Source organism: Prionailurus viverrinus, chromosome D3 (assembly GCF_022837055.1).
Source record: "Prionailurus viverrinus isolate Anna chromosome D3, UM_Priviv_1.0, whole genome shotgun sequence".
NCBI classification, from domain to species: Eukaryota; Metazoa; Chordata; class Mammalia; order Carnivora; family Felidae; genus Prionailurus; species Prionailurus viverrinus.
In genome coordinates this window covers 64,950,252-64,978,184 of record NC_062572.1, presented here as the reverse complement: position 1 = coordinate 64,978,184, position 27,933 = coordinate 64,950,252, and the positions used below count along the sequence as shown (strand labels likewise).

General features: G+C 36.8%; 1 protein-coding gene across 2 annotated transcripts in view; it reads left to right on the top strand.

The window, feature by feature from the left end:
* RIT2 (Ras like without CAAX 2) overlaps positions 1 to 27,933 on the top strand; it is a 448,366-nt gene that overhangs the window by 202,291 nt on the left and 218,142 nt on the right. For both annotated transcript variants that reach the window (XM_047828329.1, XM_047828328.1), the window contains one exon: positions 1,346 to 1,419. In XM_047828329.1, the coding sequence (XP_047684285.1) occupies positions 1,346 to 1,419 (74 nt within the window). The remainder of the gene's footprint in view (positions 1 to 1,345; positions 1,420 to 27,933) is intronic.

The window sequence follows — 27,933 nt, the reverse complement described above, 5'->3', positions numbered from 1 at the left end:
GGTGGTGGGGAAGTCATTAAACCCAAAGCAAATAGAAGGAAGGAAATACTAAAGATTAGAAGAGAGGTAAATAGAGAATACGAAAAAAAAAAAAAAAGGAGAAAATAAATTATACTGTTACTTCTTTAAAAAGATGAACAAAATTGACAAACTTTTAGCTATATTAACCAAGAGTTTACTCAAATAAGAAATTAAAATAGGGAACTTAGTACCAAACTTACAGAAACAACAACAAAAAAATCAGAATTGTATGCAGAAGAATGAATACCCTTACCAAACATACTGAACAAAACAACAACAACAAACTGAAAATGGATCAATAACGTATAGGCAAAAAGCTAAAATTATAGAACACTTAGAAGAAAACATAGAGTTAAATATTCATGACCTTGAATTTTAGAATAGATACTTAGAACACCAAAAACATGAACAATAAAGAAAATTATACTTCATAAAGATTAGAAAATTTGCATCAAATGCCATTGTTAATAAATTTTAAAAACCTACAGAATAGGAAAAAAATATTTACATATCATTTATAAGTGTTTAGAATCCAGAGTATATAGGCGTGTATAAGTTAACAAGTATACAACATATTAAAACTTCTTACAATTTTTGGTGTACAATTCTTTACCTTCTTGGTTAAGTTTATTCCTAAGTATTTTATTCCTTTTTGTGCTATTACAAATGGAAACATTTTGTTTTCTTTTTAGATTGTTTATCATCAGTGTATAGAAACACAACTGACTTTTCGTGTTTTTGTATCCTGTAACTGCTGAATTTATTAGAAGTTCCAAAAGTCCTCCCTTCCCCTAGCCCCATGGAATCTTTAGAGCTTTCTATTTATAAAATCATGCTATCTGTAAATAGAATATTCTACTGCTTCTCTTCCAATTTGGATGATTTTTATTTATTTTTCTTACCTCATTGCTCTGGCTAGGACTTTAGAACTATGTTAAATAGAAGTGATTAAAGTAGACATACTTGTCTTGTTCCTGATCTTAGAGGAAAAGCTTTCAGTCTTGCATTGAATAGGATGTTGCGATGCGAATATGCAGTGCATGATGAAGAACAGACTGATAAATGTGTTTCACAATTTGTTCTGTAGGTAATATGACCAAGGTACCTCAAATCATAATATTGTCCTAATGAAGGAGAAATAAATCTTAAAGCAGAAATTCTTTCCTATATTTTCCTGGGTTATCCTTCTCACTTTGTGTACTCAACTAGAATCTCTGATTCTTTTATTTAGTTAACCTATTTAGAAATTCTTGGTTATGAAATCTAAAAATCATGCCTTTCAGATTAATATATTTGAGTATAAATTCTGTCTTGTGTTTTTCAGAAGATGCTTATAAGACCCAGGTTAGAATTGACAATGAGCCAGCTTATTTGGACATTTTGGACACTGCTGGTCAGGTAGGTAATTTTCATAGCTTTCTCTAACCTTTGAGTCTAGTTTAGGCTTTAATCTCAAATCCATTTATCACAAAGAAGAGTTTAACTATTCAAACAGGATAAGAACAAATTCACAATAGCGATGGGGGATTAAATAAGAAAAGAATTGGAAGGGAAATGTGACTCTTTGCCAACAGAATATTTCAACATTCCCATAATGTTTTAAATATAAAAATATAAATGTAGATGTAATATTGCCATCTAAGATGATAAAATTAGTTTATTCCTCAGATGTATGTAAAACTTGTCTTAGACCCTAATATGATGATAATTTTTATTAGAAAAATGTAGTGAGGTAAAAAAGGAAGATCTACTCAGCAAATATGCTCATGGAACCAAGGCTAGAGACAGGCAGAATGGGTGACATAAGCAAGATGCATCACAATCTAATGCATTAATTTACAAATGTATAGATAAGAACAAGGACAAAAACTTCTTTGGTTTAAAAGATACATAAGAAAACAGAAAGGTGGCAAATCAAACAATGATTAGAAAAAAAAATAAGCAAAATATAACCAACCTTAAAGTGGGCATACCTGTATTAATATCAGACAGAACAGATTTTATTGCAAAAAAGCATTAATAAGGTGTGAAAGTGTCCTTTTGTAATGGAAGAATAATCAAAGATAATTTCTGGTCTATATTCAAGACAATGTGAATCCAAAACACATAAATCCAAAAGCATGTATAATGGGAAACTTTAATGCACCTCTGTGAGTACGTGCTATGTCAAAAAGTAGTGCAGTTGTAGATTTGAGAACTCATTTAGCTGAAACAGCATGTTGCAGTTGATGTGTGAGTAGGCATTCTTTTCACATAAGTTTTTATACATTTTATTGATGTCTAATACAATTGCACAAAACGTAGTCTGAGATTATTTGATACATATATAATTTAGCTTTGTTACTTAGAATGTGATAAACTTTTGGGATATGTTTAAGCTAGTGACTACCTCTCCAGTGGGAAGGGGAAAGCGACAAAGTGGACTTCAACTATTATATGTAATGAGCCATGTTTCATAGAGTTCTGATTAAATATAAGAGAATATTAATAGTTGAGAGCCTGGATCATAGGTTCACAGATCTTCATTATGTTATTTTCCTTTTGTACTTAAAGGATTTATATGTTTAAATGTTCTATTTCATCTCTTTGATATAACCATTTAAAAACACTACATTAACTGGTACATTGGTATATGCCCCTGGCAATACGTAGTCTGTTTCTATATTTATGAGATTTATTAAGACTATTCGAAGTCCATATATTAGCAAACTCATTTGTTCTGAGGGATATTAGGACAATGGGCTTATGGTAGAAGAGGAGGGCTGAAGACATTGGGGCTATTTAGAGTGGGGAAATTATTTCAGTTACTTGAAAGAGCTGCATTATCCAAGGGAAAATATACTTCTTTTCAGGGGAAATTTAAGCCAAATTACAAGAAGATTGAGTAGGTTAAATGTCATTCCATGTAATAAAGTATTTTTTAACATCATGTTATCAAGATTACTAGCATACAGTATATACAGTGTGCTCTTGGTTTGGGGGGTAGATTCCCGTGATTCATCACTTACATACAACACCCAGTTGTCATCGCAACAAGTGCCCTCCTCAATGCCCATCACCTATTTTCCCCTCTCCTCCACCACCCCCCCATCAACCTTCAGTTTGTTTTCTGTATTTAAGTGTCTCTTATGTTTACCTCCCTCCCTCTCTGTTTATAACTACTTTTCCCCTTCCTTTTCCCCATGGTCTTCTGTTAAATTTCTCAATTTCCACATATGAGTGAAAAAATAGGATATCTGTCTTTCCCTGACTGACTTATTTCACTTAGCATAATACCCTCCAGTTCCATCCACATTGCTGCAAATGGCAGGATTTCATTCTTAGAGCCAACTAATATTCCATTGTATATACAAACCACATCTTCTTTATCCACCCATCAGTTGATGAACGCTTGGGCTCTTTCCATAATTTGGCTATTGTTGAAAGTGCTGCTATAAACATTGCCCCTATGAATCAGCACTTCTGTATCCTTTGGGTAAATTCCTAGTAGTGCTATTGCTGGGTCATAGGGTAGTTCTATTTTTAGTTTTTTGAGGAACCTCCATACTGTTTTCCAGAGTGGCTGCACAAGTTTGCATTCCCACCAACAGTGCAAGAGGGTTCCCACTTCTCCACATCCTTGTCAGCATCCATTGTTTCCTGAGTTGTTAATTTTAACCACTCTGACTGGTGTGAGGTGGTATCTCAGTGTGGTTTTGATTTGTATTTCCCTGATGATAAATTATGTTGAGCATCTTTTCACGTGTTTATTGGCCATCTGGATGTATTCTTTGGAGAAGTGTCTATTCATGTTTCTTCCCATTTCTTCACTGGATTATTTGTTTTTTGGGTTTTGAGTTTGGTGAGTTCTTTATAGATTTCGGATACTAACACTTTGTCAGATATGTCATTTGCAAATATCTTTTCCCATTCCGTTGGTTGCCATTTAGTTTTGTTGATTGTTTCCTTTGCAGTGCAAAAGCCTTTTATCTTGATGAGGTCCCAATAGTTCATTTAATATAATAAGGTATTTGTAACAACTGAAAACCTCCTCTGACAACAACAACAACAAGCTTCTTGGGAAATAGCCAACCTACCTCACTGAAAATAGTCAACTAGAATTATGCTTTGGTAGAAAGTGAAACCCTTTGTATTTTTTTAAATTTTTTTTAATGTTTATTTATTTTTGACAGAGAGAGAGAGAGAGAGAGAGAGAGAGACACGGAGCATGAGCGGGGGAGGGGCAGAGAGAGAGGGAGACTCAGAATCCGAAACAGGCTCCAGGCTCTGAGTGTCAGCCCAGAGCCGGACGCTGGGCTCGAAATCAGACCGTGAAATCATGACCTGAGCCGAAGTTGGACGCTCAACCGACTGAGCCACCCAGGCACCCCACCCTTTGTATTTTTAATAGTCAGTCTACAAGAATGTATGAAAATTTACCTGGTCACATTTGGTATTAATGTAATCATGGATAACTAGATGTTTTTCCTCTCCATTGGTGTAGGGTTGGCCATATTACACTGCCCAGGTCAATGAATTGTCAGCAGATGAATCAACCTGCTAGTTCTTGGTTGAGGTCTTAGGAGGCACTAAGGGTGCTTCTGCTATGCATGAAGAGAAGGCATGAGGCAGGTAACCCTTGGTTACAGGAAAATGAGGGAAACACATGGAACAGACCTAGACTCAAATCGAAGACTAGAGCAAAGCCCAGCTCACTCACAATCTGACGCACATCTGTTCTAGCCACCACACAAACTGATGAACTAGAAAAAATCATGAGTACTAGTAGCTTCAAGCTCCTAAGTTTAAGTAGCTTTGTCATACAGCATTATTATGATAATAGCTGTCATTGCAGCAAATTAAATGAGCCCTTATTAGTTCAATATGCCTAGAGATGGAGACTATTACTTGTTTGTAGATGAAGTGGTGAGTGCAGAGAGAGAAATCTACACATACTGACTCCAGTGCTTTGTAATGCTGAGAGTCCAAGCTCTGGAATCAGTGAAAAACTTGTAAATAAACAATTTTAAAAATGTATATACCCTTATTTTTCTGAGCTAGCTTCAATTGCAGCCAATCATATTCAGAAATGCATCAGTCTCAAAAGATGATGACTTGTTGGCTTCCAAACTATTAATCTCTCACATGCAAGAGACAATCTATACAGTTGATTTAATGAGACTTATGCCACATAGGGAACAGTAGAGAACACCACTGAAACACATTTAATAATACCATCTTGTTTTCTTTTGTAAATATTCTTATTAAACATCTGTTGAAATTTATTACCGTTACAACAAACCCAGGAAATAGAAACGTTACTGTTGCCACCTAGAATTTGAGTAAAATAGTATACAAAGAAATGACTGTCCTTTTGGAGGCAATGTTGGCAGTAGGGCCAACTAAGTGTTTGTGTTTGAGCTGTACACATAGCCCTGCAGTACTTAAATAATTCCATGGAAGAATCATTGGCCATCACGAAACAGCATGTTGGAAAGGACTTTTACCTTAACCATTCTTCCAGTGCTTCAATTCTCAATGCTCCTGCCAAATGCTCATTAAGCTTATGTTTGACCAAGTCAGATGATTAGGTACTCTGTTTCTGGAAACAGACAAGAGCTTTTAGGAAACTTTAATTATTTGAAAGTATTTTCTTACAATGAGATTACATTTTCCTCTCCGTACTTTCTACCTATGGGTCTCAGATCCCTTGAAAAAAAATTGTTACTCATTTTATAAATGAAAAATTTAAGTCTTACAGAGGTTAAATGACTTAACTAAAATAATAGAGCAAGCCACTGAGCCAGCTATTACTAGATTCTATCTACACTCCTGTGCAAGCTATTTCTTACTTCACTCCTCTTATGGAATCCCTTTGTATGTATGAAAGTACTATCCTAGGTCAAGAAAATGCAGGATAGAATAGAATTTTTCTTCTGTTCTTAAAATGCTTAAGGTTTGGAGCAATGGGAGATGCTAAATTAAAAATTGCAACAAATTGTGATAAGCAGTATAGCGGAAGTGTAAAATTTTTGGTAATGAGTTATCTCTGATACCTAAATTATTCTTTGTTCTGACCTAAATATAAAAAAATCAATAAAAATAGACTTAAATAACAATATTTACATTAATTTAGATGAAACTCTAACAAAGTAAGTTCAGTTTAATTATAAATGTATTGAATTATTCTCCTCCTTATTAGAAATGATATAAATAATTGTCCTCCAAACACTTCAAATTATATATTTTTTGATGTGCTATATATCTAGTCACTGAAACTTCCTAGGAAGAGCAGAGAATTACAATTTGGAATATGAAGCTATGGTAAAGCCATAAGCAAGTCCAGTGAATAAATGTTATTTTATGGGGAAGAAGGAAGTTGGGAGAGGGTGCTTTAAATGAAAGTCCATTGTTAAAAAGCAAGAATTCAGAGTGATGATAGTTTGCCATTGGCTGAGTTGCAGGGTTAGTCAATTTCTTCTAGAAGATTCAATGTGTATATTTTCTTATTGAGGCCTATAATTAATAATTCTTTCCTGTTGACACTTGTGTTGGGGTGTATAATGGACAGTTCTTCATGTAACTGATATGGTAACTTTTAGCCCTCTGACACTACTTTAGTGAGGATTCTCTTTAATTTTCACATTTACTGCTTTGATCAAGACCTTTCTCTAGAAGCATAACTGATCAAAAGTCAGTTTTTCTACCACACTAGTGATTTTGTCCTTCAATGCCAGGAAGGACCTTTCCTGGTTGTCATGTTCTACATCAAAGGGCAAATACATAAGCAGTTGGAAACCACTTATGGCCACATTTGGGTGACTAGGTAGGTAAAGAGGGAAAACTCTCAGGCATTTTTCTTCTATAGTCCATATTTATCAAGATTGTAAACATTGAAGATCATCTCCTTATTAGGTACATCATTTTTACAAAGGTTTTACAGGCACCAAATACAAAACTTAAGAACAAAAGAAATACAATACAGAACAAAAGAAATAGCAAGTCCAGATTGTCTGGTGGTTCTAAACTGGGACCATAGATCTGAAAGTAGCCAACTGAAAATATTTATTGACATTTGTTCCAACTTAAGGGAGAAAAATTCTCCTTATGGAGGCAAACATACAGTCATGTATGCCTTCTGGAAGTCCCGGTTTAAAGCAGGCACTTAAAACAAAATAGTAAATACTGCAAGAGCACACTGAAAGAATTAACCAAGTGCATTCGGAAAGATAGAGTGCAGGTATAAACATGAGGCAATAGCTAATGGACTCTTTACAAGAATGGCAAAACTTCAAGGATATACTAAACTAATATCTAAAAAATGCTTTTGGAGACAAATGTTATCCAATAATATAGCCTACAAGTTTGCAAATTCAGAGATCATGAAATTGAATAAAAATCCAGCCAGATAATAGTACATATGAAAGAGTTTTGTGAATGCTGAACCTTGTAACCCTTCAGAAAAAGCAAGTAAAAAATTAAATTGTCACAAGGTCATGATGAGGCTTTCTGAAAGCTCATAATCGGGGGGAAAGTTTCCCCTTTCTCAAGGACTTGGGAAATGTGGACCAGGGCATTTTCTTTCCATAAAAGATATATTAGAAGAAAACAGTGAGGAAAAGGTCTGGTCTGGACATCTTGAAAAGGTGTCTCCTCAGATGTTTTCTTCTTCAGTGCTGGGAAATGTTTATTTTCAGGTCACCAGATGGTGTGTAGGTCGAGTCAGAGTTTGGTGCTTTCTTTAGATGGGCCACATGAATCCAAGAGTCTATTCCTTGGAATTTGACAGTACAAGGATAAGTTAGCAATACCTGATAAGGGCATTTCTAGTGAGGTTGAAAGGAGGCTGTCTGGAGGTGTCTTTTTCAATAGACAAGATCTCCAAATTGCAAGGTATTATGCTTAAAGTCCTCCCCCAGGAGTGCACTGTGAAAAGATTGCCCTGCTAAAGCATGGTTATTCTTAACAGAAGCAATTAGACCCTTACAGTGTTTAAGTATATCTCCTTTTATTAACTGTGGGTCAGAGAAGTCAGGGGCCATGTACATTGGACATCTTGTGACTATCTCAAAGTGTGAGAGTCTGAGTTTCAAAGAGAGTGACTCTGAGATTTAGAAGGACTAAAGGAAATGCTTTGGGCCAAGGTATTTAGAGGAGCTCTACAGATTTTATCAGTGGAGTCTTAGTAGCATCAATAGTACATTTGACTCTGTGGGTTGAGGATGATAAGCACAATGAAAGTGTTATAAAACCAGCCAACAGCACAGACTTGTCAAAGCACATGATTATTAAAATGGATTCCCTGATCACTATAAAGTTTAAAAGGGATTTCCCAAGTAGGGTTCATCTTTACTAACAGAATTTCAGCCACAGAAGAAGCAGTGGCCTGTATATAAGGGAAATTTTCAGTCCAGTGAAAAATGCATATAAGCCATGACTAAAACCTATGAATAATCCATGAGATGGGGGGAAACTATCTAGCCCATTTGTTTGAGCAGGATTTCCTGCATTATAATTTAAACAGGTGGGACAAGTGAGGTAGGGAATTTTTGTGGCCTTATTAATATTTTTATACCAATATTGGTTCATGAATTCTCTTAATGTATCAGTAGGCTAATGGTTTAATGACAATGGTATAGTGGTAAGTAGTGAGAATTTTGGAATTTCTCATAGTACCAAATTGCTACTTGGCCCAAACCAGAGTTCTCCCTTTTTATTGAATGAGCACTTACTAGGTTGTCAATATTGTATTTCTTTCCTGAGTCCAATTTCTGAGTATCTTTGGGCAATTTTTCCAAATTATCATTTGGGATAACATCTTTTTCAACCACAACTGAGGTTTGGCTATTAATTTCCTTGAAAGCAGTGTTTTTGGTAGAAATAACAGTGGTTAGGGTTAGGGTTTTCTTTGGTCTCCAGAGAGTTGAATTCGGAATGCCTAGGAACCTTAATAACCAGAGCATCCAGCAAAAGTATGGTATCTAGTAAACCTTGGATAAAGGATCCATTTTTAACTTTTCCACACTGGAGGTAAGAAAACATTAATATTTCCTAGCATCCCAAAGTCAGGAGCTATCCTAAAGGCATAGGGACTAGGGGTATAAATGTTTGCGGTTTTACAGTTGGTGAAGATACAAGGACGGTTAAAGGGGATCCCATGATTTCTTCAGTAGCCTTAACTAAAAGGGGAGTGGTAGGAATGGTTCTGAGGCAAGAGGGATATCCTTGGGCTACAGTACCCTATGGGTTAATAATGGTCTGTATGTTTTGGGGTGGGTATTCCAATGGCATTCATTCCCTTTCTTCACATACAAAGAGGAAAAGGGGAAATTGATAATTAGGATGTCTGAGGAAGCTTTATTAGACTTTAAAGTCCAAAAGTTATATCTTCTGGATCCATATAATAGGATTAGGTATGTCCTTTGTTTTAGTAAAGGATACAGAGGTTGAGCCGTAAGGGAGAAGCCGGGAATATAATTTTGAAAGTAGCTAGCCACTCCAAGAAAACCTCATAATTGGCACTTACTTAGTTTTAGGTTTTGGGAAGTTCAGGATGCTATAAAGCCAACCTGGGTCCAAATGTAGTTCTTGTTCTGAGGTCAGGTTCCATAAGTATTGAATCTGAGTTTAGCAAACTGTAATTTTGGGGGTATCTCGTGTCTCTTTAAGGCCAAAAATTGTAATAGATAGATGCTGCCTTTCATTGAAGAGGTTTCAGAAGACAGCAGAGAGAATAAAATCATCTACTTACTGTAACAAAATAGAGTGTGCAGAAAACTTATCATCCAAATCAGCTTTTAAGGTGTGTGAAAAGTAAGGAGACTCTGTAAAATTCTGGGGCATTACTGTCCAAGTGCATTTTTGTTCTTTCCAAGTGAAGCAAAAAGATAGTGGCTATCTTTATCAACCTGAATAATAAAATTCACTGCATAAGTCAATTACATAAAAATTCGCTTTTAGTGGAAATAGATTCTGGTAGCAAATGGGGAGGGGGTGTTAGGTAGGAACAACAAGGTGCCAAGGGATAACAACATTAGTTATTTCTTGGTGGTCCTGGACAAATCTTCATCCATCGCTGTTGGGTTTTCTCGTAAGTAAAAGAATGGGTATTATAGCCACTAGTGCAGGGGATAATGAGCTCCTGCACCTTGTAATCTTCTATTATGGGCTTGATGCCTTGAAGAGTTTCTTTATTTATGGGGTATTTATTAATTCTGGAAAGAGGGTTTTGAGGGGTCTATCTGAATCTTGATGGAAGGTGCATCATGGATTCTGCCAATATCAGTTAAAGATCTTGCCCATATAGAGGATGATAGCTGAACCAATAAGGACAAATGATTAGTATCCCAAGACTCAGCTAAAGTGTTGTCAGATTGAGCAAGTAAAAGATGTGAAAGGTCATTTAATTCACCTGGTTGGTTTGATTACTATTGTCAAATTCTAGAATTATTTCCTCCTTTTGAGAGAAAGGAATTCTAGCATATTTTTCTAAGAACTCTCTACCCCCCAAGGTAGAGGGGTAGAGGAACTAAGGACAAGGAGTGTTTATCTCTCAAAGGGCCTAGGTGATGGACATAGGTTCAGAGACAGGAACCTGTTGAGATTGACTAGATACCCCCATTATTGAAACTCTATTAGTACTCCTAGGCAGGAGTTACTTTTAAACAGTGGGGTTGAGCCCTGAGAAAGTAGCTCTGGTGTCAGTAAAGACAGAAATTCTTTTCTGGAGAGTGGTTTCTTTTATCCAATTAAGAGGGAGGATTGGGAAGAGCCCCTGTAGTTCCTCAGAACCCCTTATTGAGACTTAGGGGGCATAAGAAAGGCTGGCTAGAAGGCTGAAGGTGCCTGAATCACTTAAGATGGTAGCAATCTTTTTTCTAACATCCTGGCTCTTGGCAATAACAGTAGAAGCAAGGAGGTTTTTCGTTTTGTGTAGGGGCCTTCATTTGCCAAAGTTGAAAATTAAGAATTTTAGAGGTGTCTCTCTCAGGTGACTTACCTAGGGTTCAAGTGAGCTGGTTTGCCAAGTTAACTAATTATGGAGTGGACATAGTTTTCCATTCCATTCTGGTCCCTTAACTAAAAAATATCATGGTTCAGCCCATTAACAAAGTTAAATACTACTTGAGTGGATTCAACGTCTAAGAAAGGCCAGAATTATTGTTAAAGACAATTTAATGTTGATTATAATAGTAATAAGCAGGTTCATGAGGATTTTGTGTGCAAGTCTGAATTTTGTTTTAATCAATTTAGGAAAGGCTACTGTAATTGCTCAGTGGAGATACCCAGGGAGTATTCTAGCATTTTGTCAAAAATTAGAGGTCAGTTTCTCTAAATCCTTCTAAAACATTTCAAAATGTTACTATCAGAGGTGTGTGGGTGGCTCAGTTGGTTAAGCATCTGACTCTTGGTTTTGACTCAGGTCATGATCTCACAGGTTGTGAGTTCAAGCCTCACTATCCATACTGAGCCTCCTTGGGATTCTCTTTCTTCCTCTCTTTCTGTCCCTTGCTCCCATTTCTCAAAATAAATAAACTTTAAAAAAATGTTCCCATCAGGCTACTTTCACCAATGTTTGGCCAACTTAGATGTAAATCCGAGAAACCAAGTTGGTAAGTTTGAATAATTATGACAAATTCTTAGCAAACCTATGGGAACCTCCTAAGTCATTTTAGGAAATTCTGCATGGATAACAATTCAGCTTTAGTCCAAGGAACAGAATAAATTTGGGGTTTATTTGAATCATCAGAAGACTTAATTTTAACGGGGCAGGTTTTAATATGTTGGGGAGGAAGGAGGCGAAGGGGAAGAGATTCAGACAATAAGGGCAGTTTGGCAAGAGAATGAGAATGGTGAAACAGCTATAGAGGAGGTGGACCCAGTGTAGATGGGGAGGATAATGTCATGGAAGGTGGGTCCTCAGCAAAAGGTGGCTGCCATGTGTTCTGAGACAAGGAAGATGGGGAAGAAAAAAGCCTCAGAATCCTTTTTGTTGTTCTTGAATTGTTTGCTTCCCTCAGTCTAGCAACTGGATTTTTCACAGGGCAATTTTCACAGGGCTGATGATGTTTGGAAGTTTCAAAATACCAATCAAAATAAACATCCAATCCACTGACAATTTAGAGCCATGCTGTCCAACTCAGTTTTGAGAAAAGTAATCTTGGGCAGATCAAAATTTCTCCATAATAGCAATTGATGTTCTAAGTTACTTTTGGTTGGGTTGGTCCATTTAGTGAGAAATGCAGATAAAGGGGCACCTGAATGTGTCAGTTGGGTAAGTGTCTGAGTCTTGATTTGTGTTCAGATCATCATCTCATGGTTCCTGAGATTGAGCCCCATGTCAGGCTCTGTGCTGACAGCATGGAGCCTGCTTGGGATTCTCTCTCTCTCCCTCTCTCTCTCTCTCTCTCTCTCAATCCCTTCCTCCCTCCCTCCCTCTGTTCCTCCTCCTCCTCTTCTTCTTCTTCTTCTTCTTCTTCTTCTTCTTCTCTCTCCTCCCTCTCTCTCCTGTCTCTCTCTCTCTCCTGTCTCTCTCTCTCTCCTGTCTCTCTCTCTCTCCTGTCTCTCTCTCTCTCTCTTCTCTCTCTCTCTTCTGTCTCTCTCTCTTCTGTCTCTCTCTCTCTTCTGTCTCTCTCCTCTGTCTCTCTCCTCTGTCTCTCTCTCTCTCCTCTGTCTCTCTCTCTCCTCTGTCTCTCCCTCTCCTCTGTCTTTGTCTCTGTCTCTCTCCTGTCTCTGTCTCTCTCCTCTGTCCCTCTTCTCTCTCTCAAAAATAAACAAATTTAAAAAACAGAAATGCATATTAAAAGGAAATGCCTATAATATTTAAACAAAAACCTGGTTAGGGTCCAAGAATGGGGGAGGCAGCACACTGAAAGCGTTTTGATGATTGGGATCATATTTCTTAGAGGGTTTCTCTAGAGAGAAAGAGAGAGAAAGAGAAATCCTAAACTGCACAGTTTCAACAGGACAAGCCCAGCCCCAAAGGAATTGAACAAAAGACCAGCATAGTTCCAACAGGAAAGATCTAGTCCCAAACAGGAGTCAGGACCAAAGGCAAAAGGAGTATTCTCAGAAAAGATAAAGGCTTAAAACATATTCTGACTAACATCTGGAGAGCTCAAAACACAGAGTGGAGCTCAAAATCCAGGAGAAAACTTAACTTCAAACTGCAGGGTTGGTAAGAAACCAGGGAGTTCAATCACCTCTGTGGGTACCAGCACCTGTTTGCTAACTAGTTTCAGTTATTGGGGGTCATCTCTGGATACCACTTATCATCAAATAACATTTACCTTCAAAATAAAAAAAAAGTTATTTTACCATCAGAGATGAATTTTTTCAGTAATAGCAGATAATAGCAGTCAGGACATGCAAGCTATGGCAAAACCATAGACAAGTCCAACAAATGTTATTTTTATGGAGAAGGATGAAGCTGAGAGGGATTGTTTTGAATGCAAATTGATTGCAGAAAAGCAAGAGTTCAGGGTGATGATGGTTTCTCATGGGCTGAGTTGCAGAGATGGTTGATTTCTCCTGGAAGATTCAATGTACATCTTCCCCTATTGAGGCCTATAATTGACAATTCTTTCCTGTTGATGATTCTTCCATTGGGGTCTAGAATTGGCAATTCTTCATGTAATTGACATTGGTGGTATGACATCCCCTTCTAGCTTCCTGACTGCACTTGAGTAAAGTTTCCCTTTAATTTTTATGTAAACTAGAAATAAAACTTTATCTTAAGGGCTTGCCATAATAGTCAGAAATATATGAAGAAAAAGTAAAAGAAAAAATTTTAAATACATTCAAAAATATAGACAGAAGAAAAAATATAGGCAGAGATTAAAATACAAACTGGTATTAACAGTATCAGCATTAAGAGAATAGTTCAGTTCTAAATATGACAAAAGAGAGCATGTTTACAACCAGACTTGTGTCCTGAATTGATAAATCTCGATCATACACTTTGATTTTGGGGAAAACAGGCTTATGTCATGGTGAATGATTATGTTGGCTCTGAGACGATTCACTATTAACAGTACTACAAACAGGATGGTCCTAAATCCTAATTTTCCAAGGGCATTCCCAGTTAGTACTTGGTATAGATGAATCAATGCTTGTTAATTTTTTTTTTTTTTAGCATTGCTATTCCTTCAAAAATGCTCTGTTTGGATTATAATTTATATATTCATCCGAACTATAAACGATTAGCTTTCTTCTCCAGTAAAGTGGCTCTAAAAGGTGACTGTAAAACACCTGTAGGGAGGTAGGTGGAGGATGGGACAAATAGGGGATGGGGATTAAAGACTACATTTACCATGATGGGGGCGGGGGGGGGGGAAGAAAAAAAAAACACTTGTGATTTAAAGCAAAGCCAGGAAAGCAAACCACTAAGCAAATAAGCCCAGAAACCAGAAAAAAAAAAAAAAATGACTTGTAATAGCCAAACCAAATGTCAAAAGAAAAAAAAAATCCATGGAATAAATTTCCTATGTTCTTTAAGAACTTTCTCATAATGAAAGAGACTCTCAGGTCCTCAGTCTCTGTCATTTTGATATTGGAGTCAGATATAATACATGCTGGTTCCTTTTTCCTGAAGAAGTTTTAGAAGCAAAATTTCAGAAGTGAGTTTCTGTAAGTAAATATTTTTATAGTTGAAAAAGAAAAACTGACAACCTATAATTTAGGAGCAAGATAAAATTTTTATTTTATTATTTTATTTTATTTTATTTTATTTTATTTTATTTTATTTCAGAGAGAGAGAGTGTGCAAGTGGGGGGGAGGGGCAGAGGCAGAGAGAGAATCTCAAGCAGGCTCCACATTCAGTGCAGAGCCCAATGCAGGGCTCAATCTCATGACCGTGGGATCATGACCCCAGCCAAAATGAAGAGCCAGAAGCTCAACCAGCTGAGCCACTCAGTTCCCCAAGAGAAAATTACTTTAAAACACAAGATGAAATGCAGTAGTTTAAAAGTATGTAAATCTGGGACAAACATTTCTAAAGCCAGATACAATGATATTCATAAATAACATTATTAAACTATCAAAAATTATAAGTTATATTTTGGATTTTCTGCTAGTACAATATAAAAACAAACTTCTACAAGATGACCATTAAAAATTGGTTTTCGTGTTTATTTTGAAGAGAGAGAGGGCTCATGCATGCAAGTAGGGGAGGGACAGAGAGAGAGGAAGAGAGAGAATCCCAAGCAGGCTTCATGCTCTCTGTGCAGAGTCCACCATGGAGCTCTATCTCACAAACTGTGAGATCATGACCTGAGCCAAAATCAAGAGTCAGACACTTAACAGACTGAAGCATCCAGGTACCCCAAGATGATAATTTTTAGATGTTCTAAATATAAATTTCTATTAACTTCAGGAGGTGAGGGGTGGGGGAGGAAATCGCTAGACAGTGAATTGTATAAAAATACAAAGAAGACACAGAGGCCCATAACCATGTCCTTAGTAATTTAGTGTATGTACAATGCAACAATAAGATGATATCTGTATATATCTATCTATGCACATATCTCATTCTCAACATGATTAGTTGGGCATCCATAGGTTTACACTGGATTAATCATTTTATAAGGACAAAAGAAGCAAAATCACTATAGTCTCTGGCCTTGAAAAGCTTGCACTTTTATTTTTGCATATGTTTAAGAAAGAATCTAGATTCAGAACTGAGGAAAGCGATGTGAAATTTATTGCTGTGTCTTAATCATATTACCTCTTTAGCTTTCTCTTATAAACATTGAGTGTTCCTTATTAAACCATGTTTTAAGCATCTAATTACTCACCAATGTGATATGTGGAATGTTAAGATTTATATTTATCATTTATATTTTTAGCTGAAACTTGGCAGCCCAAACCTGCCATATTAAAAAAAAAATTATATACATTTAGCCTAAATGTACCAAGTAAAATGACTACTAAGACACTTTAAATATACTTTTGATCAAAAATAACTGAAAAATGGGCTGTCATTCAATGAACTCATCATTCAAAGTATTTCCTTTAGTATTCCACTTTTGTGGTGGTCAGTGCAGGGCTTTGCATCCTATAATTACTGCTGGGCTACTCTGCAAACAACTTACACAAAGAAAAGTCCTTAGTAGAATCTCTACTCAATTCCTAAATGTTTTTTCTTAATACCCATGTAAATGACAATAATTATGAACATGTAAAATTAGAAGGTGGTTTAGAAGTCACATGTCTTCCTCTGTTTATAAATAAAAATTCTGGGGCTCAGAAGAGATAATTGGCTTATCCAAGGTCACATGGCTTTTAAATGCCTATATTAGAGTGAATGTCATGCTATGTCCATAAGTCATTCCTAAAATCGTGCGGTGATGCATTACCTCCTCTAAAAGCCATTTCTGTGGACAGTATTGAACTATTCATGACTGCTTGCTATTAGTGTATCACTTTTTTGACAGTACTAATGATACTTTGATTAAAAGAATCTTAGTTGAAAACCCCCAGTACAGGAAACTGACAAGAACAATGAATCAAACTCACGATGGTAACACCAAAGAAGAATCTAAAGAAAAAGACATGCCATCAGTACAGGAGTTTGTTTGCCACCATGTTTTTCCCCTTTATATATTCTATAACATTTTGCATAAAGAGTTTATCTTCCCTACTTCTAAATGTCAAGGGGATTTGTAGTGTTTTTTTCCTTGAGTTACATTGTCATATGTTGATCCATTAGGAAAAGATTTGAGTGATAAATTAATAACAATATTGCATCCATTTGGCATCTCTCTGAATGATCAAATTAGCAAGAATAATAAGGTCAGCCCATACCACTTGTTAGGACTCCTGTACAGCTATATCCTGAAGTAAGAACCCAATTATGAATAAGTACTCCATAGAGGCACCTGGGTGGCTTAGTTGGTTAAGCTTCTGACTTCAGCTTAGGTCATGATCTTGAGATCTGTGAGTTCAAACCTCTGTGCTAACAGCTCAGAGCCTGGAGACTGCTTCAGATTCTGCGTGTGTGTCTCTCTCTGCCCTACCCCACCCTGATGCTCTGTTTCTCTCTCTCTCTCTCTCTCTCTCCCTCTCTCTCTCTCTCTCTCAATAAACATGTTTTTAAAAAAAAAAGTACTCTATAAAAGTGAATGAAACATTTGGGCATATGACCTATATATTCCCTATATCTAACATGAGTGGGATATGTAGAATTAAACATTATCTCTGAATCACTCTCTTCTCATTCTTAAAACAGATTAAATGTTACTTAAAACATTTGTGTTCTATCATTCTATCGTTCTCAAAACTGTTTCATTCATTCAACAGTGAATTATTATGTACCAAACACTGCTTATGTTCTGTCAACAGCTAGCAGCTATGACAGATTCGAACAAGTTTCAAAAATGTCTCCTGTCTTTAAGAAATTGGGAATTTAGTATAGTAGAGGCAAGAGATACCTGGTTTGTTAACAGAAAATGTCACTAATGTGTCACATAATGTGTCAAGTTAAAGAATGAAAATGAACTAGTTTTGCTCACACAAAAGGATAAGCAGAGAAAGATAACAGGAGGGCTTTTTCCAATTAATGGTTAATTTCACTGAAAGATATATTTATACATAAAACTTCTAACAACTGAGTTTGTTAAAAACAAGTGGGTGATAATGCCTATCATCACAGACATTCTAAGGAATAGATCATTTTGATGATAAAACCAAAGGTATTACAAGTTTTTTTATTTGATTTCTCTTTTTCTTCAGGAATATAGCAAGATTATGATAAACATTTTTTTTTCTGTGTTCTTTTGGGGGAGAATAGAGTGAGATATTCTGGATGTGTTGGGGCATCGTGTATAATTGAGAAAGCTACAAGGGGTAAAGAGATGAATTAGAGGAAAGTTGGGAAAACTGACCTCCATGCTTGGGAAACAATATAACAGCGAAGACAGAATTTGGGATAAGGAGGAACAATAGCTTTATTTCTTTGCCAGGCAAAGGAGGTTGTAGCAGGCTATGACCTTCAAAAACTGTTAAGCCTGCCAGGGGGAAGGGGTTAGGGAGTTTTGTAGGGATATACAGGCTCTAGCCAGTTTCAGCAGTAATTGTGTGTGTGTGCTCCTGATTTGTCATTTTCAGGGTGGTACTGGGGTCCTGAAACAAAAGGTTGAGGAGGGGAGATTTGCGGAAGAGAGGAGAAAAGTTGCTTTAAAATTGAGCTTAACTGAAGCATTAGTGCAGCCATTTTGATTTTTGTTAACCTTTATGCTTTTAAGCAGTTTCAAAAGGAAATAGAAAATAGAGTTCTTACAACTAAATCCAAACTTTAAAGGAAAAAGTTTGATGTTACTTTGTAGATCCTCTTTCTATACTTGATGCCCAGGTTGGCACATTGGGACCATAGAATAAGGGGAAGGAAGAAAACTTATCCAGAAATAAGGACATGAATTTGGCTGCCATGACTATGGACACTGAGTATGGTAAACAGAATACTGTAGAAAATCACTTAGGAAATACTAGCAGTCTGTACATACATCATAGTTAAGATATCAAAATTAGTGTCTGGTGTCTCATTAGGTTTTGGTTTTGGTGTTTTCTTTTGTTGGTTCAAAACTCCTGGTGAACTTATTTTCTGTTAAACTATTCTTATGCCTAAGAATCCTTAAAAGCCCTGGAAAATAAATGTGTTGCATTTCATATGAAATTCAGAAACATATGGAGTTTGGGGAAACCAAACTTCTCCATTAGAAATCAATTCTGCAATTAGGCAGTAGAGCTGTTAAAATGCTCTGTCATTCAAGGAACTTGGGTTATTCATAGGAGCAACTATTGTAAATAGCGTGCTGGTTTTGGCTTCAACAAGTAACTGGAGACAAACTGTGACCAAAAGAATTAGAAAATATATTGCCCCAGAACCATGAAGTACCTTCAAAGTAAGAAACTTCTAATCAATGGAATTTGATGAGGAGCCACTTATAGAATTGTCCTGGAGACTCTTTATCTGTATTCCCAAATCCTCTAATTTCTGAATTCTTTTTAATACAAATGAAAATAATGAACACCTCATTCAGTGATTACTCAGTTATAGGGGGTCTCAGACTGGCGGTTTGAAACTAAATGATGAGTCCACCCACTAAGTATCTTTAGTATCACTAAAAAATCAAAAGATATGTTTTTCCTGCCAGCCTCCTAAACCAAAACTGTGCACCCTACTTTCATCTTTGAAGCAAAGCTTTCAACTCCCAAAGGCTCTTCAGATAAATATACTTTCATACCTAAACATAATACTTGTGTGAGTTGCTCTGACAGTTATCTAGGTTCTTGTAGCTTATTATCCAAAAGTGCCGTTCTCTCACCCTGAATCAATTCAAGTTTCAAATGAAAGCTAAAATATCTAATGGAAATTCAAAATGCATTTTTATCAGTAATATTTTTAATGGCTCATAAGTTGAGTCCCTCAAATGATAGAAATAGTTTTAAAACCATTTTAAATGGGTTCCTCTTCCCACTTTTTTTCCCTCCCAACTATAATACAGGAAAGCCTCATTACGATAAAATGCTATTACATTTCTTTGCAAATGTCCAACTTTGATTTCAAAACCAAGTTGCTGTTCTGGGAAAGCCAAGATGCTTCCTGTACAATGACTATTTTATTTGAGGCAGGTTTCTTGTATAAATAAGGTATAGGTCTGCCGTTATAGCTACCCATGTTCCTAAACTTTTTCTCTCCTTTAGTCTCATGCCTAAAAAATAAAATAAAATAAAAAAGAATACTGAGTTATAGAGCAATAAAAAATAGACATGAAGTGAGATAGTTGTTTTTATCTAATCAACTACAAAGAGCTAAATTCAGTCAAACATCTTCTCATTTAACTATAGAAAGTCAATGAAACTAATACATTTACAGGAAGTTTGGTGCCAGTGCTGTGGACTAACATCTCTCCCCTCTGAGAGAATACTGTATTAGTTAGGGTTTTCCTGAGAAACAGAACCAATAGAATATTAATATTGCTGTGGATAAGAGGAACTTTATTATGGTAATTGGCTCACACAGTTATGGAAGCCAAGAAATCCACAATATGTTTTCTTCGGGCTGGAGAATCCAGAAAGTCTATGGTGTAAATTCAAATCTGAAGGTCTGAGAACTGAGGTCCTGATGGTGTAAATTCCATTATGAGCCCAAGAACCAAGATCTGCCATATCTGAGAGCAGAAGATGAATATCTCAGCTCAAGCAGAGTGAATTCATCCTTTTTCTACTTTTTTGCTCTATTTGGACCCTCAACAGGTTGATGAAGTCAACGACATTGGGGAATGCCATCTGCTTTACTCAATTCAGCAACTCAAATGCTAATCTTCCTGGAGACACCCTTAAAATTAGACCCAGAAATAAAGTTTTATCAGGTATCTGGGTAATGCTTAGCTCCATCAAGTTGACACCTAAAATTAACCATCATGAATACCATTTGTGGAAGCTCTTCCATTAATTGGAATCAAAATATCAGATGACTTCATTCTAGTAGTTGTGGTAGTTAGAGAAGAATTTATTGCTGCTTTCACTTTGCGGCTCTGGTAAAATCATAGGAAATATAGCCTAAATAGTGATATAAGTGGTGGCTCCAGGAATATGCTTAAAAAACTTACTGGGGGTCAAATCACTCATGTGGTCAAATATCTTTACACTAGATTGTGATGATGCTAACTGTTCTCTTGGGCATAGGTGCCAGGTCTTCTCTGACATTGATCTTGTGCTCCAGTAGTACATGAGATAAATGTGTAGTTACAGTTGAGAGTCAGCAAGGCAGTGGGATGGGGTAACATTAAAGTAAGCTTGCTTGATACTTGAATAGCTTTAGCTAGGTCTTGATGAGAACTCTCAGTATTTATATAATCATTTTAGAATTTCTGTGTTGAACCTGAGTTAACATGTCCAGCAATAACTGTGTAATCATTTCCAAAACTCCACTTCTGCAGTAACTGATAACAACTTTAATAATATTTCCAGCCAGACATTTATTCCTCTTTGAGGGAAGAAAGATCATGCAGATTGGGGTCACTTCAGGAAAAACTGAAATTCTTGAATTGTTTTTATAGTAGAGAATTGAGCCAAATGCTTGGTGGGTATATAGTGACTATAAAATTTATGCTTTTTGATTTTTATATATAAACCTTATAAACCAGAATGACTTTTAAAATAATCCCCAAAGCTATATTAGCTGTTCAACCTATGAATAGCATAGTCTTGAAATATGGCACCACATCTGGAATCCTACAAATCAGACTCTCTAAGATGCACTGAGAAACTTTAAGAGCATAAAAAATAAACAAAAAACAAGTAATTTTAAATGTTAAAAAAATTAGAAGAAAGGTGATTGATTAAAAATATGCAAATAGGATATTTTGAGAAGCATGTTTAATAACACAAATAATTTTCTTTCTTTTTTTTAATATAAATATTTTTCTATACTCAGGGAATAATGAGCAATGCCTTGCCTGGGGAAAAAAACATAGTCAACATATTTTCTGGTAATAGTAAACTGTACATAATCTTAATGAATACTGCTAACCTATGCCATGGGTATAGCATCTGTTAAGAAAGTTAAGTTGGAAAATACCTTCATAACTAATTAATATTAAAGGGGTGGAGTTAACTGCCAGCTTGGACTCAGGATCATTTGAGTACTGCTGCATACATAGGCAATAACTCAAAGAATTTGCCCAAAATCTTCTAAATGTTACATGATTCCTAAGGGTTTTGCCCATATAAGTTTGTTTGTGATGTTGGGTAATACAGATTCTGTGACAATTTTTAAATTTCCTTTTTTTTAAGCTTATTTTTTTTTTTTGAGAGGGAGGGAGACAGACAGTGGCAGGGCAGAGGGAGAGCATGAGCAGGTAAGGGGCAGAGAGAGAGAGAGAGAGAGAGAGAGAGAGAGAGTGTCAGAGTCTCAGCCAGGCTCTGTATCGTTAGCACGGGAGCCTGATGGGGGGGCTTGAACTCATGAACTGTGAGATCATGACCTGACCCGAACCCAAGAGTCAGATACTTACCTGACTGAGCTACCCATTCCCCCTGTTAAATTTCCTTCTGAGTTGTTCCTCAGAATAATGAACCCTCTTAAAGTTTCTGTGTTTTTAGAAATCTCCTACAGAAAATCAAAGCTTTAACAGGGTTTGAGACTTTCCAGTTAATATATTGAAATGAACTTGCTAATTATTTGTTAATATTATTTACTTTATTTTTTTAATGTTTTTAAATTATTTTTATTTTTGAGAGCGGGGAGGGGCAGAGAAAGAAGGAGACACAGAATCTGAAGCAGGCTCCACGCTCTGAGTTGTCAACACAGGGCTCGAACTCATGAACCATGAGATCATGACCTGAGCTGAAGTCAGACACTTAACCAACTAAGCCTCCAGGCACCCCAATCAATTACTTTTTAAAAATATTTTCTATCTCTTGTTTGGTAGTGTGTTTAGCCTCATTTATATTTTCTTGGAAATTGACTGTTGCTAAATTTACTTTAGTGAAGAGGTGCCAGCTGATTTGCTTTAAGTGGTCCACATGGACAGTGACCTCCCTAGTCATCATCTCAGAAATTTCTTAGACATCCATGTAGGCATAAGGTAACTGACTGTTATTTTCTAAAAGCTGTAATGTCTTCACTAGGCTATTATTCCCCCTTTGGAACAGGTAAACCTCTAAGCAATGGTTCATAGTAAAAGTAAATTATAAACCTTTTTTTTTTTTTTAATTTTTTTTTCAACGTTTTTATTTATTTCTGGGACAGAGAGAGACAGAGCATGAACGGGGGAGGGGCAGAGAGAGAGGGAGACACAGAATCGGAAACAGGTTCCAGGCTCCGAGCCATCAGCCCAGAGCCCGACAAGGGGCTCGAACTCACGGACCGTGAGATCGTGACCTGGCTGAAGTCGGACGCTTAACCGACTGCGCCACCCAGGCGCCCTAAACTTTTATTAGTGTGACAATTTCATCCTATGATTTAATCTTAAGTGGAGTGCAATGACCTAAATTGACAACTGAGTGGTCCTTACAGCCTATTAGGAAAATAGCAACATTCTAGCCTTGGCCTTCAATTCTCTTTGCTTCAAAATAGAATAAATTGCCTCTTAATATGTAAACCCCAGAGAGTACACTGATGTATGAAAATTTCCAATAAGTCACAAAGCTGTCATTTTAAACTTAATGTCTGTTGAGGATCTAGCCTGAAGGCTGTTCAACTGTAGAGTTTAAGAGCAATGATCTAATACTTGTCATATTCTCATTTTACATATGAAAAATATACATATTATAAGATATGGTATATGTGTATATTTTAATCCTTGACCAGAAATGAAATGCTACTTTAAATTTTTAAAATCCTATAAAAGCATTTTCTTAGTTGTCTTAAAATGACCATGTCCCAATATTGACAAATCTCCTGCAGCTCTTTTTTTTTTTTTTTTTTTTTATGAAATTTATTGACAAATTGGTTTCCATACAACACCCAGTGCTCATCCCAAAAGGTGCCCCCCTCAATACCCATCACCCACCCTCTCCTCCCTCCCACCCCCCATCAACCCTCAGTTTGTTCTCAGTTTTTAAGTCTCTTATGCTTTGGCTCTCTCCCATTCTAACCTCTTTTTTTTTTTTTTTTTTTCCTTCCCCTCCCCCATGGGTTCCTGTGAAGTTTCTCAGGATCCACATAAGAGTGAAACCATATGGTATCTGTCTTTCTCTGTATGGCTTATTTCACTTAGCATCACACTCTCCAGTTCCATCCACGTTGCTACGAAAGGCCATATTTCATTTTTTCTCATTGCCACGTAATATTCCATTGTGTATATAAACCACAATTTCTTTATCCATTCATCAGTTGATGGACATTTAGGCTCTTTCCATAATTTGGCTATTGTTGAGAGTGCTGCTATGAACATTGGGGTACAAGTGCCCCTATGCATCAGTGCTCCTGTATCCCTTGGATAAATTCCTAGCAGTGCTATTGCTGGGTCATAGGGTAAGTCTATTTTTAATTTTCTGAGGAACCTCCACACTGCTTTCCAGAGTGGCTGCACCAATTTGCATTCCCACCAACAGTGCAAGAGGGTTCCCGTTTCTCCACATCCTCTCCAGCATCTATAGTCTCCTGATTTGCTCATTTTGGCCACTCTGACTGGCGTGAGGTGATACCTGAGTGTGGTTTTGATTTGTATTTCCCTGATAAGGAGCGACGCTGAACATCTTTTCATGTGCCTGTTGGCCATCCGGATGTCTTCTTTAGAGAAGTGTCTATTCATGTTTTCTGCCCATTTCTTCACTGGGTTATTTGTTTTTCGGGTGTGGAGTTTGGTGAGCTCTTTATAGATTTTGGATACTAGCCCTTTGTCCGATATGTCATTTGCGAATATCTTTTCCCATTCCGTTGGTTGCCTTTTAGTTTTGTTGGTTGTTTCCTTGGCTGTGCAGAAGCTTTTTATCTTCATAAGGTCCCAGTAATTCACTTTTGCTTTTAATTCCCTTGCCTTTGGGGATGTGTCCAGTAAGAGATTGCTACGGTTGAGGTCAGAGAGGTCTTTTCCTGCTTTCTCCTCTAAGGTTTTGATGGTTTCCTGTCTCACATTTAGGTCCTTTATCCATTTTGAGTTTATTTTTGTGAATGGTGTGAGAAAGTGGTCTAGTTTCAACCTTCTGCATGTTGCTGTCCAGTTCTCCCAGCACCATTTGTTAAAGAGGCTGTCTTTTTTCCATTGGATGTTCTTTCCTGCTTTGTCAAAGATGAGTTGGCCATACGTTTGTGGGTCTAGTTCTGGGGTTTCTATTCTATTCCATTGGTCTATGTGTCTGTTTTGGTGCCAATACCATGCTGTCTTGATGATGACAGCTTTGTAGTAGAGGCTAAAGTCTGGGATTGTGATGCCTCCTGCTTTGGTCTTCTTCTTCAAAATTCCTTTGGCTATTCGGGGCCTTTTGTGGTTCCATATGAATTTTAGGATTGCTTGTTCTAGTTTTGAGAAGAATGCTGGTGCAATTTTGATTGGGATTGCATTGAATGTGTAGATAGCTTTGGGTAGTATTGACATTTTGACAATATTTATTTTTCCAATCCATGAGCAGGGAATGTCTTTCCATTTCTTTAAATCTTCTTCAATTTCCTTCATAAGCTTTTTATAGTTTTCAGCATACAGATCCTTTACATCTTTGGTTAGATTTATTCCTAGGTATTTCATGCTTCTTGGTGCAATTGTGAATGGGATCAGTTTCTTTATTTGTCTTTCTGTTGCTTCATTGTTAGTGTATAAGAATGCAACTGATTTCTGTACATTGATTTTGTATCCTGCAACTTTGCTGAATTCATGTATCAGTTCTAGCAGACTTTCGGTGGAGTCTATCGGATTTTCCATGTATAATATCATGTCATCTGCAAAAAGCGAAAGCTTGACTTCATCTTTGCCAATTTTGATGCCTTTGATTTCCTTTTGTTGTCTGATTGCTGATGCTAGAACTTCCAGCACTATGTTAAACAGCAGCGGTGAGAGTGGGCATCCCTGTCGTGTTCCTGATCTCAGGGAAAAAGCTCTCAGTTTTTCCCCGTTGAGGATGATGTTAGCTGTGGGCTTTTCATAAATGGCTTTTATGATCTTTAAGTATGTTCCTTCTATCCCGACTTTCTCAAGGGTTTTTATTAAGAAAGGGTGCTGGATTTTGTCGAAGGCCTTTTCTGCATCGATTGACAGGATCATATGGTTCTTCTCTTTTTTTTTGTTAATGTGATGTATCACGTTGATTGATTTGCGAATGTTGAACCAGCCCTGCATCCCAGGAATGAATCCCACTTGATCATGGTGAATAATTCTTTTTATATGCCGTTGAATTCGATTTGCTAGTACCTTATTGAGAATTTTTGCATCCATATTCATCAGGGATATTGGCCTGTAGTTCTCTTTTTTGACTGGGTCTCTGTCTGGTTTAGGAATCAAAGTAATACTGGCTTCATAGAATGAGTCTGGAAGTTTTCCTTCCCTTTCTATTTCTTGGAATAGCTTGAGAAGGATAGGTATTATCTCTGCTTTAAACGTCTGGTAGAACTCCCCTGGGAAGCCATCTGGTCCTGGACTCTTATTTGTTGGGAGATTTTTGATAACCGATTCAATTTCTTCGCTGGTTATGGGTCTGTTCAAGCTTTCTATTTCCTCCTGATTGAGTTTTGGAAGAGTGTGGTTGTTCAGGAATTTGTCCATTTCTTCCAGGTTGTCCAGTTTGTTGGCATATAATTTTTCATAGTATTCCCTGATAATTGTTTGTATCTCTGAGGGATTGGTTGTAATCATTCCATTTTCATTCATGATTTTATCTATTTGGGTCATCTCCCTTTTCTTTTTGAGAAGCCTGGCTAGAGGTTTGTCAATTTTGTTTATTTTTTCAAAAAACCAACTCTTGGTTTCGTTGATCTGCTCTACAGTTTTTTTAGTTTCTATATTGTTTATTTCTGCCCTGATCTTTATTATTTCTCTTCTTCTGCTGGGCTTAGGCTGCCTTTGCTGTTCTGCTTCTAGTTCCTTTAGGTGTGCTGTTAGATTTTGTATTTGGGATTTTTCTTGTTTCTTGAGATAGGCCTGGATTGCAATGTATTTTCCTCTCAGGACTGCCTTTGCTGCGTCCCAAAGCGTTTGGATTGTTGTATTTTCATTTTCGTTTGTTTCCATATATTTTTTAATTTCTTCTCTAATTGCCTGGTTGACCCACTCAATCGTTAGTAGGGTGTTCTTTAACCTCCATGCTTTTGGAGGTTTTCCAGACTTTTTTCTGTGGTTGATTTCAAGCTTCATAGCATTGTGGTCTGAAAGTAAGCATGGTATAATTTCAATTCTTGTAAACTTATGAAGGGCTGTTTTGTGACCCAGTATATGATCTATCTTGGAGAATGTTCCATGTGCACTCGAGAAGAAAGTATATTCTGTTGCTTTGGGATGCAGAGTTCTAAATATATCTGTCAAGTCCATCTGATCCAATGTCTCATTCAGGGCCCTTGTTTCTTTATTGACCGTGTGTCTAGATGATCTATCCATTTCTGTAAGTGGTGTATTAAAGTCCCCTGCAATTACCACATTCTTATCAATAAGGTTGCTTATGTTTATGAGTAATTGTTTTATATATTTGGGGGCTCCGGTATTCGGTGCATAGACATTTATAATTGTTAGCTCTTCCTGATGGATAGACCCTGTAACTATTATATAATGTCCTTCTTCATCTCTTGTTACAGCCTTTAATTTAAAGTCTAGTTTGTCTGATATAAGTATGGCTACTCCAGCTTTCTTTTGGCTTCCAGTCGCATGATAAATAGTTCTCCATCCCCTCACTCTCAATCTAAAGGTGTCCTCAGGTCTAAAATGAGTCTCTTGTAGACAGCAAATAGATGGGTCTTGTTTTTTTATCCATTCTGATACCCTATGTCTTTTGGTTGGCGCATTTAATCCATTTACATTCAGTGTGATTATAGAAAGATACGGGTTTAGAGTCATTGTGATGTCTGTATGTTTTATGCTTATAGTGATGTCTCTGGGACTTTGTCTCACAGGGTCCCCCTTAGGATCTCTTGTAGGGCTGGTTTAGTGGTGACAAATTCCTTCAGTTTTTGTTTGTTTGGGAAGACCTTTATCTCTCCTTCTATTCTAAATGACAGACTTGCTGGATAAAGGATTCTCGGCTGCATATTTTTTCTGTCTAGCACCCTGAAAATCTCGTGCCAATTCTTTCTGGCCTGCCAAGTTTCAAAAGAGAGATCAGTCACGAGTCTTATAGGTCTCCCTTTATATGTGAGGGCACGTTTACCCCTTGCTGCTTTCAGAATTTTCTCTTTATCCTTGTATTTTGCCAGTTTCACTATGATATGTCGTGCAGAAGATCGATTCAAGTTACGTCTGAAGGGAGTTCTCTGTGCCTCTTGGATTTCAATGCCTTTTTCCTTCCCCA